Here is an 11,550-nt window from a genome sequence, read left to right as displayed (position 1 = left end):
GATTCACAATGGTTTGTGATCTGTTTGTTAACTTGGCATTCAAAGATTTTAGAAAGGTAGGGCAGGATGGATATAGGTATGTAACAGTTTGGTTCTAGAGTGTCACCCCCTTTGAAGAGGGGGATGACCGTGGCAGCTTTCCAATCTTTGGGGATCTCAGATGATACGAAAGAGGTTGAACAGGCTAGTAAAAGGGGTTGCAACAATTGTGGCGGATAATTTTAGAAAGAGAGGGTCCAGATTGTCTAGCCCAGCTGATTTGTAGAGATCCAGATTTGCAGCTCTTTCAGAACATCAGCTGTCTGGATTTGGGTGAAGGAGAAGCAGGGGGGCTTAGGCATGTTGCTGCAGGGGGTGCAGAGCTGTTGGCCAGGGTAGGGGTAGCCAGGTGGAAAACATGGCCAGCCGTGGAAATGATCGATTATTGCAGATTTATCGGTGGTGACAGTGTTTCCTAGCCTCAGTGCAGTGGGCAGCTGGGAGGAGGGGCTCTTACTCTCCATGGACTTTACAGTGTCCCAGAACTTTTGGGAATTATTGTTACAGGACATACATTTCTGTTTGAAAAAGCTAGCCTTAGCTTTCCTAACTGACTGAGTACATTGGTTCCTGACTTCCCTGAAAAGATGCATATCGCGGGGGCTATTCGATGCTAATGCAGTACACCACAGGATGTTTTTGTGCTGGTCAAGGGCAGTCAAGTCTGGAGTGAACCAAGGGCTATATATTTTCTTAGTTCTACATTTTTTGAATGGGCCGTGCTTATTTAGGATAGTGAGGAAGGCACTTTAAAAGAGCAACCAGGCTGCCTCTACGGACGGGATGAGGTCAATATCCTTCCAGGATTTCCGGGCCAGGTCGATTAGAAAGGCCTGCTCGCTGAAGTGTTTTAGGGAGCGTTTGACAGTGATGAAGGGTGGTCGTTTGACCATTACGGACGCAGGCAATGAGGCAGTGATCGCTGAGATCCTGGTTGAAGACAGCAGAGGTGTATTTAGAGGGCAAGTTGATCAGGATGATATCTATGAGGGTGCCCATGTTGTACCAGGTAGGTTCCTTGATAATTTGTGTGAGATTGAGGGCATCTAGCTTAGATTGTAGGACGGCCGGGGTGTTAAGCATATCCCAGTTTAGGTATCCTAAACATTACGAACTCTGAAGATAGATGGGGGGGGGGGGGCAATCAATTCACATATGGTGTCCAGGGCACAGCTGGGGGCTGAAAGGGGTCTATAACAAGCGGCAACGGTGAGAGACTTGTTTCTGGAAAGGTGGATTTTTAAAAGTAGAAGCTCGAATTGTTTGGTCACAGACCTGGATAGTATGACAGAACTCTGCAGGCTCTCTGCAGTAGATTGCAACCCCGCCCCCTTTGGCAGTTCTATCTTGTCGGAAAATGTTGTAGTTGTGGATGAAAATGTAAGGATTTTTAGTGGCCTTCCTAAGCCAGGATTCAGACACGGCTAGGACATCCGGGTTGGCGGAGTGTGCTAAAGCAGTGAATAAAACAAAGTTAGGGAGGAGGCTTCTGATGTTAACATGCATGAAACCAAGGCTTTACGGTTACAGAAGTCAACAAATGAGAACGCCTGGGGAATGGGATTGGTGCTGGAGGCTGCAGGGCCTGGGTTAACCTCTACATCACCAGAGGAACAGATGAGGGGTAGGATAAGGGTACGGCTAAAGGCTATAAGAAGTGCGTTCGGAACAGAGCGTAAAAGGAGCAGATTTCTGGGCGTGGAAGATTCAAGGCATAACGTACAGACAATGGAATGGTAGGATGTGAGTTCAGTGGAGGTAAACCTAGACATTGAGTGACGATTTGAGGTTTTGTCTCTAGAGGCACCAGATAAGCCAGGTGAGGTCACCGCATGTGTAGGGGGTGAGACAAAGGGGCTATCTAAGGCATATTGGGCAGGGCTACAGTCAAATAAGACAATAATCACTAACCAAAACAGCAATAGACAAGGCATATTGACATTAGGGAGAGGCATGTGTAGCCGAGTGATCATAGGGTCTAATGAGTAGCAATAGGGTCTACCAACACCATTGTGTACCTAACTTGAGCACAGGGAAGTATTATCCACAGGTACTGACTGTAGCAGAACACAGGAGGTCATTGGGGATGTTGGTGGATAGGGAACCGGATGAGTTGGGATAGGTAGGGAGCATCTATAAGGTTCAGTTGTAGACCTATCAGTAAACCTTGAAGATAATAGGAGACAGATTCCATAGCTATTCTCACAGAAGTCGCTGTAGCACTGTTGGGATATCATCTTCTGAGGGCAGTGTTAGTAGTAGCAGGGGTTACCTTGGTAACACTGTTGGTATATCATCTTCTGAGGGCAGTGTTAGTAGTAGCAGGGGTTACCTTGGTAACACTGTTGGGATATCATCTTCTGAGGGCAGTGTTAGTAGTAGCTGGGGTTACCTTGGTAACACTGTTGGGATATCATCTTATGAGGGCAGTGTTAGTAGTAGCAGGGGTTACCTTGGTAGCACTGTTGGGATATCATCTTCTGAGGGCAGTGTTAGTATTAGCAGGGGTTACCTTGGTAGCACTGTTGGGATATCATCTTCTGAGGGCAGTGTTAGTATTAGCAGGGGTTACCTTGGTAACACTGTTGGGATATCATTTTCTGAGGGCAGTGTTAGTAGTAGCAGGGGTTACCTTGGTAGCACTGTTGGTATATCATCTTCTGAGGGCATTGATGTGAAACATATATACAGTGTTGAGTTACCTCAAGATGAGGTAAAGTTGGTTAAAGCCACCGCATGTGTATATTGAGTGGCTATGGAGGAAGAAGGAGATGGGGAACAAAGTGAAAAGGACATGGCTTGGGAACACTTCTTGGAGCCTTTGTTCGGGGAAGACTGGGTGAAAGCATGAGTTTTTTTTAGGGCCTTCATTTTTGTGGAACCCAGGCGAAAAGTATCCTGAAAGCATAGTCAGGCAAAGAGAGAGTGGGAATTGTCATGTTATCAAACTTTGGTTTTGTCTTTGCATATATAATTATGCACAGCTTAACACATTAATACTGTTATGTCTTGTGTTTCTTTTTGCTTTTCAAGTCTTGTGCTATCACTCTCTTAGGAACCAGAAGCTGAAATGGGGAAAGTCAAAAGTGTGATTATAGAACAGAGGCCATTAAGTCTTGGATTTGTAAACATAATAATCAACTGTGAATGGTAATCATGTTTTATTTTTTGGTCATGTTTCATTATCATTGTTTGTTTATTTATAAGTCATTTCCAAGTTTATATAATGTTGAACAGTATGGAATTAATGTTCAAAGGGGGAACTGATGGGTTATAAACTTGATAAAATATGAAATATCCTTATTCATGTTACAGAGGGAGAGAGGGGAATGTAGAAGGTTTTACGTTCCGTCAGAACATGTTATTGTTAAACATCAGGTATCCTATGGAAAGGAGAAGGGTCACAGTCTGGTACAAGGACAGCCGTGAGTTGGGGAGGAGTGAGGAATTTGGGCAAGAGGTCAGGTCAGATGAAGTGAGGAAGAACAGATATCACTAATCTTCTGTATCGCAAAAGAGGTGTATTGGCTGTTCAGATGTGTAGGTAGAGGGCTCAGCGTAAGAGAAAGGGTCATTTACCAGTACTTGTGTGAATATGTCTTTGTCTGTTCAGCTGTCTGACCCTTTGGGTGAATAAACTTGCTGTGTGCTTTTATAGTTGTCCGTCAGGTTCTAAAGAACAAGGTAAAAACTAACAAGAGTAGCGGTGTCTCCTCCGTCGCGCTCAGTCTTCAATAGCGTTTGTCCTCTGGTGGAGTGGTGACCATCACTTCCTTGTTTCCAAAGTCCCAGAATGCCGTCATGTGGAAGGCCATGTTGGAGAGCACCACCAGGTACTCACATAGCGCGAACAGAGTGTAGACTGGAGAGGGAGGGTGGGAGAAAGAAAGAGAGGGAGGGAGTAAATGAGATGACATCAGTCAGTTATCAGTCACTTGTCTCAGTGAAGGAGAGAGATACACTATATATACAAAAGTATGTGGACACCCCTACATAGTGGATTTGGTTATTTCAGCCACACCCATTGCTGACAGGTGTACAAAAATTGAGCATACAGTCATGCAATCTCCATAGACAAACATTGGCAGTAGAATGGCCTTACTGAAGAGCTCAGTTACTTTCAATGTGGCACCGTCATAGGATGCCACCTTTCCAACAAGTCAGTTCATCAAATTTCTGCCCTGCTAGAGCTGCCCCAGTCAACTGAAAGTGCTGATATTGTGAAGTGGAAACGTCTAGGATCAGCCGCGAAGTGGTAGGACACACAAGCTCACAGAATGGGACCGCCGATTGCTGAAGCACGGAAATATATTCCGTCTTCGGTTGCAACACTCACTACCGAGTTCCAAACTACCTCTGGAAGCAACGTAGCACAAGAACTGTTCTTGGTTTCCATGGCTGAGCAGCCGCACACAAGGCTAAGATCACCATGCGCAACGCCATACGTTGGCTGGAGCCAGGCCTAATCGCCCAACATCACGGCCAGTCCTCATTAATACTCTCGTGGCTGAATGGAAGCAAGTCCCCACAACAATGTTCCAACATCTAGTGGAAAGCCTTCCCAGAAGGGTGGAGGCTGTTATAGCAGCAAAGGGGGGGGGGACAACTCTATATTAATGCCCATGATTTTGGAATGAGATGTTAGACGAGCGGGTGTCCACATCCTTTTAATAATGTAGTGTACATTCATACATGTGATATACATAGCATGTTACAAAAGAGTAGAGGGAATGTGTACACTAGAAGAGACAGGAGCGAGAAACCAGCTGGGGTGGAGGTGAAAGGAGCAGAGGTCTCAAACTGTAGTATTGGTGTTATCATTACTGGTAAAGACGGGGTTGACAAAGATATGAGGGAAATGGAGAAACGAAGCCCTAAACACACAGACAACTTCTACTCAAACTTCCTCTACTACAGGGTGATGTATATTACAAAACATGACATTTTCAGGACCTGATTGACTGAGCAGAGAGGAAAGAAGGGCATAATAAAAAAAGAATGGGTGGGGATCTGTTCAAAAGTAGTACACTATATAGGGAATAGGGTTCCAATAAGGATGCCGAAAAACTCACTTATGGGTTCGCAGTACTTGTTGTGGCGTCTGAAAAAGTAGGCGGCGACCAAACAAAAGCTGACATTGAAGAGAAAGAGACGCACCTTCCAACGAAACGACGTGATCTCCTGGGAGAGACAGAGAAAGAGAGCCACCGACAAACAGAAAGAGAGATTGAGACAGAGAGAGGAAGAAAGAGATGGAGACAAACAGAGCGGTTCAAATGGAAACAGAACAGGTGGTGTTGGAACAGTGAGTTCAGAGTGCCTCAGACTGGTGAGGGTAGTTGGGTTGGTCCCAGTGTGTGTAACCCACTTCCCCTGCTTTGAACAGACCGAGCCACACACTAACAATACATAAGCTGTGGACTCAAACGCATACAGTTGAAGTCGGAAGTTTACATACACTTAGGTTGGAGTCATTAGAACTCGTTGTTCAACCACTCCACAAATGTCTGGTTAACAAACTATAGTTTTGGCAAGTCGGTTAGGACATCTACTTTGTGCATGACACAAGTCATTTTTCCAACAATTGTTTACAGACAGATTATGTCACTTATAATTCATTGTATCACAATTCCAGTGGGTCAGAAGTTTACATGCACTAAGTTCACTGCCTTTAAACAGCTTGGAAAATTCCAGAAAATGACATCATGGCTTTAGAAGCTTCTGGTAACTTATGTTAATTAGCCTGAGTCAATTGGAGGTGTACCTGTAAATGTATTTCAAGGCCTACCTTCAAACTCAGTGCCTCTTTGCTTGACATCATGGGAAAATCTAAATAAATCAGCCAAGACCTCAGAAAGAAAAAGTAGACCTCCACAAGTCTGGTTCGTCCTTGGGAGCAATTTCCAAACGCCTGGAGGTACCACATTCATCTGTACAAACAATAGTACGCAAGTTTAAACACCATGGGACCACGCAGTCATCATACCGCACAGGAAGGAGACACCTTCTGTCTCCTAGAGATGAACGTACTTGGGTGCGAAAAGTGCAAATCAATCCCAAAACAACAGCAAAGAACCTTGTGAAGATGCTGGAGGAAACAGGTACAAAAGTATCTATATCCACAGTAAAACGAGACCTATATCGACACAACTGAAAGGCCACTCAGCAAGGAAGAAGCCACTGCTCCAAAACCTCCATAAAAAACCAGACTACAGTTTGCAACTGCACATGGGGATAAAGATCGTACTTTTTGGAGAAATGTTCTCTGCTCTGATGAAACAAAAACAGAACCTTTTGGCCATAATGACCATCATTATGTTTGGAGGAAAAAGGGGGAGGCTTGCAAGCCGAAGATCACCATCCCAACCTTGAAGCACGGGGGGGGGGGGGCAGCATCATGTTGTGGGGGTGCTTTTCTGCAGGAGGGACTGGTGCACTTCACAAAATAGATGGCATCATGAGGTAAGAAAATGTGGATATATTGAAGCAACATCTCAAGACATCAGTCAGGAAGTTAAAGCTTGGTCGTAACTGGGTCTTCCAAATGGACAATGACCCCAAGCATACTTCCAAAGTTGTGGCAAAAGGGCTTAAGGACAAGAAAGTCAAGGTATTGGAGTGGCCATCACAAAGCCCTGACCTCAATCCTAAAGAAAATTTGTGGGCAGAACTGAAAAAGCATGTGTGAGCAAGGCCTACAAACCTGACTCAGTTACACCAGCTCTGTCCGGAGGAATGGGCCAAAATTCACCCAACTTATTGTGGGAAGCTTGTGGATGGCTGCCCGAAACATTTGACCCAAGTGAAACAATTTAAAGGCAATGCTACCAAATACAAATTGAGTGTATGTAAACTTCAGACCCACTGGGAATGTGATGAAAGAAAAGCTGAAATAAATCTCTACTATTATTCTGACATTTCACATTCTTAAAATAAAGTGGTGATCTGAACTGACCTAAGACAGGGAATTTTTACTATGATTAAATGTCAGGAATTGTGAAAGACTGAGTTTAAATGTATTTGGCTGTGTATGTAAACTTCCAACTTCAACTGTACACCTCGGGTGACACCATCATAGTTCTGTGTGTGGTTATAAATTAATTTCCACACCTGTTTGCTGGTGTTGAAACTGTGGCTCAATGTGTGTTGAAAGGCTATCAGAGATTAGTGTGTGTCCATAATGAGCCAGGGCCATAATGAGCTCTCTGGTATTCAAAAAGCATCTCAAAGCAGCAATGCTAATCTAGGATCAGGTCTCTCTGTCCAATTATATTATGATCAAAAGGCATAACTGATCCTAGACTCTTTATTAATAGGGTCCCTGGTAACAGTAGCTCAACACTGTCATGGGGTGGTGAGAAAGGGTCCTGTTCTCTGGCATGGCTGCTGTAGCAGTAATGACCCAGCCTCTGGCACACATCTACAGTAATGGCATAGGTTTGAGTCCAGCCTACTCCCCTTTCATACAACCTCTCTCATATATATATATCTCTTACCCCACTGTCATCCTCTTTCACTATCTGTTCAATAAAATCTGAAAATCCCATATAACATTTTTATTTACTACATTTACTATTTTGAAACAGACAAACAATGAAATTGTTTTTCCAAATGTTTACAAAGGAATTAAAAATAGACTACCGGTACATTTCTTTTCAGTTTGACCTGGTCTTTTTTGTAGATCAAGGACCGAAAATTACAATGGAATATATATCATACCCCACTGTCATCCTCTTTCACTATCTGTTCAATAAAATCTGAAAATCCCATATAACATTTTTTTAAAAGGGGTCCTGTTCCAAGTACAGGATGAACAGAATGAACAGTAGCTTTTTTTAGTAGGATATTGAGACATTTATGACGAGTCTTAAAAAGTGGGATAACACAACGAGGATTACACTAGTACTCAAGGACTGAAGAGGCATGGCAATACGAAGGCACACAGCACAAATAAGAAACATGCACGCAGGCACACGCACGGTAAGGCGAGGGAATGAGGGCGTGTACTCTACCTCGGGGTTGAGACTGAACTTCTTAATCACCTGCCACAGTCTGCAGGTAATGAGCATGTGCAGAAGAGAGCAGGCGGCAAACGTGATAAAACCGTTCTTGTGAACACCTGCCGAACACAAACCCAGCAGCGAATGTAACTCTAAAACACCAGCACATAACACACATCTGTCACTTACGCTAAAATGAAGTGGACATTAATGCAGGGTGTATGAATGCATGTGTACGATGCATTAGCCCATGTCCTAACTTGGAATGCGAAGCAGTGCGTGTGTGCATATATGTGTGTGTATGCTTGATGCATGCTTGTGCACATCTACCGGTACTCACTGTAGGTCTCAGTAGAGGACACATAGGTGAGTAACAGCAGGCCTACGTTCTCAGCCAGAGCAGCTATGAGAGCCAGGACGCTAAGCGCCATGTCAGGGAAGCTCTTAGCAAACCGTCCGCGGTAGAAGCTGAAGTAGGCCGCAGCCACCAGGAAACGAGGGGCCGAGTGCAGGCCGATACAGAACCTCCATATATAGCGCTCAGGGACCAGACTGATAGACGCACTGATGGAGGGTAGGTAGTTGGACACCTGGTGGAGAGGAGGTGCAGCATGAGGAGAGGTCAGTCAATGGAGTGTTATTTGTATATGTAGTGTAGCACGTTCTACAATGCTGTATTTATTTAGGCGATACACACATTGTCAGTATTACCAGTAGTGTAGCATGTGTAGTGTAGAACATTCTGCATATAGCTGAGCTAATACTGCACTTATCAAAGTGCAACATAGGCCCTTATTTAAAGGAAAATTCCACCCAAAAAGTATATTTTGGTATTTGTTTCATTAGTCCATTGTTGTTATTGTCCCAAAATGTATTACATGTCAGCATCCAAGATATTTAACTTTCAAAATACAGCCGGTATGATGCATGCATCATACCTGCTATATTTATGTATTTTTAAAGTTAAATATCTTGAATGCTGACATTTAATACATTTTGGGACAATAACAACAATGGACTAACAAAAACAAATAGGAAAACCTCCCTAGTCAAAAACCTTGAGATGAAGTGTCAATGGACAGCGAGAGAGACAAGACAGACAGAAAGACACAGACCGGGAGTGAGGTGAACTACTCACCTGACAGTGGGTATAGGTAGACTCATCGAAATGGAACATCAGAGAAATGACGATGCAGGCTATCAGACCGGTTAGAGCCAGCAAGACAGTCCCAACGGCAAAGTCCGTGAAAGGAAGCCGGATCAGCGGCTTGTCCCGATCCAGACTTCCGTACAGTCCCTGCAGCATCCTGTCAACAAAACATCACCCAAACAAATGGAACAGCTAACGTTAGCCGAGCTCCTTCATTGATAACCGTTTGGCTACTTTATTTTTAACATGGATGCTTGGACAGTTGGCTAGTAGAGTAATAAAAGCTACATAACGTTATTTGCTGTATTTCAATAACCAACTAGCTACTATGGCCGACCATCGGCGCATGCGCGGATAATTATGGCCAAACCAGTCAGCTAGCTGACGTTAGGTTAACATGACAGAATATTCGCTAGTTAGCTGCTCTGGCATGCATTTTGAAATGAACCACAATAATAAATCAACCAAATATAACTAGTATGGAAACACACGGTAGCCTACCTGGCTTCCCTCCAAAGCTATCCCGACTGGGAGCTGGATTTCATAGCCTTCCACCCGGTCTCATCCACCAGACGACCATTATGGCTAACGTTAACAAGCGTTAGCTAGCTGGCTAAAGTCAAGAGGTAACAAGCTACCGGTTCTCAAAGAGGTCGTTCAAATTGAGATCTGTAGCTAGTTAGTGTAAAGTAATCGTTATCAGTGGTGTGAGTATACTGTGCTGATAGTTTAGTAATCCGTTAGCTTGTTGAATCTAATGGTAAAACAGCTGTAGGCGAAAAATACTATGAGCTGCACCCGGAAGAAAGTCCGCCATGCACAGCCAAACTGGTATAATTTAAACCAGAGGGGAAAGTAAAGGCACAACTCGGAAAATCTGTCTCCCTCCAGCAGGCGGCGTTATTTCGTTGTTTCGCCCAACAAGCAATGAGTTTATTTATGTAAATCAGTTCCCAAACTTGTATAGTCCCGTACCCCTTCAAACATTCAACCTCCAGCTGCGTACCCCCTCTAGCACCAGGGTCAGCGTACTCTCAAATTTCGTTTTTTGCCATCATTGAAGCCTGCCACACAAACACTATACGATTTACGAATCACTATACATTTATTAAACATAAGAATGAGTGTGAGTTTGTCAAAACCCGGCCCCTGGGAAGTGAAAAAGAGCTCCAGGGCACAAATAATAATCAATAATTTTGCTCTTGATTTAGCCATCTTACATATAAAACCTTATTTGTTCATCAAATTGTGAATAACTCACCACAGGTTAATGAGAAGGGTGTGCTTGAAAGGATGCACAGAACTCTGCAATGTTGGGTTGTATTGGAGAGAGTTTCAATCTTAAATCATTTTCCACACACAGTCTGTGCCTGTATTTAGTTTTCAAGCTAGTGAGGGCCGAGAATCCCCTCTCACGTAGGTACGTGGTTGCAAAGGGCATCAGTGTCTTAACAGCGCGATTTGTAAAAGGCAAGAAACTCTGGAGCTGTGCCAGGCCCGCCACGTCTGTTGATTCATCCAGCAGTAACACAGAATTCCCTGGCTTGTATGCGAAGCAGTAATTGTTTCAAAACATCTCCTGCCATGTCACTGATGCATCGTGAAATAGTGTTGTTTGATGAAGGCATTGTTGGGCCTTTTCCCCCAGCATTGTCCCAGCCATATCCGCGGCAGCAGGAATAATTAAGTCCTCCACAATAGTATGGTGCTTGCCTGTCCTAGCCACTCGGTAGCTCACCATATAGGACGCTTCTAGCCCCTTCTTATTAATGGTATCTGTTGCTTTTATACATCTCTTACTACTCGAAAGTCATCTCCTTTCTCGTTCAAAAAACTCCTGTGGCTAATTTTTCAAATTGTCATGTTTAGTTTCTAAATGTCTGCACAAGAGTTTATTTACTTATTTATTTCACCTTTATTTATTTAACCAGGTAGGCCAGTTGAGAACAAGTTCTCATTTACAACTACGACCTGGCCAAGATAAAGCAAAGCAGTGCGACACAGAGTTACACATGGAATAAACAAGCGTACAGTCAATAACACAATAGAAAACAAAAATATGTCCATATACACTGTGTGCAAATGGGGTGAGGTAGTAGCAAAGTAATTACAATTCAGCAAATGAACACTGGAGTGATAGATGTGCAGATGATGATGTGCAAGTAGAAATACTGGTGTGGAAAAGAGCAGAAAAGTACAAATAAAAACAATATGGGGATGAGGTAGGTACATTGGATGGGCTATTACAGATGGGCTATGTACAACTGCAGCGATCGGTTAGCTGCTCAGATAGCTGATGTTTAAAGTTAGTGAGGGAAATAAGTCTCCAACTTCAGCGATTTTTACAATTCATTCCAGTCA

The 11,550-nt window shown here is 43.7% G+C and overlaps 1 protein-coding gene across 1 annotated transcript; it reads right to left on the bottom strand.

The window, feature by feature from the left end:
* Window positions 1–3,185: 3,185 nt before the first annotated feature.
* On the bottom strand, window positions 3,186–10,042 carry pgap2 (post-GPI attachment to proteins 2). Its single transcript, XM_055943003.1, has 6 exons — window positions 9,691–10,042; window positions 9,178–9,346; window positions 8,380–8,629; window positions 8,052–8,158; window positions 5,112–5,220; window positions 3,186–3,901 (listed from the first exon to the last, which is right to left on the bottom strand). Exons 2-6 carry the CDS (start codon window positions 9,343–9,345, stop codon window positions 3,771–3,773), a joined length of 765 nt encoding a protein of 254 aa, XP_055798978.1. The 5' UTR covers window position 9,346; window positions 9,691–10,042; the 3' UTR covers window positions 3,186–3,770.
* Window positions 10,043–11,550: the final 1,508 nt, after the last annotated feature.

Source organism: Salvelinus fontinalis, chromosome 13 (assembly GCF_029448725.1).
Source record: "Salvelinus fontinalis isolate EN_2023a chromosome 13, ASM2944872v1, whole genome shotgun sequence".
In the NCBI taxonomy this organism is placed as follows: domain Eukaryota; kingdom Metazoa; phylum Chordata; class Actinopteri; order Salmoniformes; family Salmonidae; genus Salvelinus; species Salvelinus fontinalis.
This window is presented reverse-complemented; position numbering and strand designations above follow the sequence as displayed.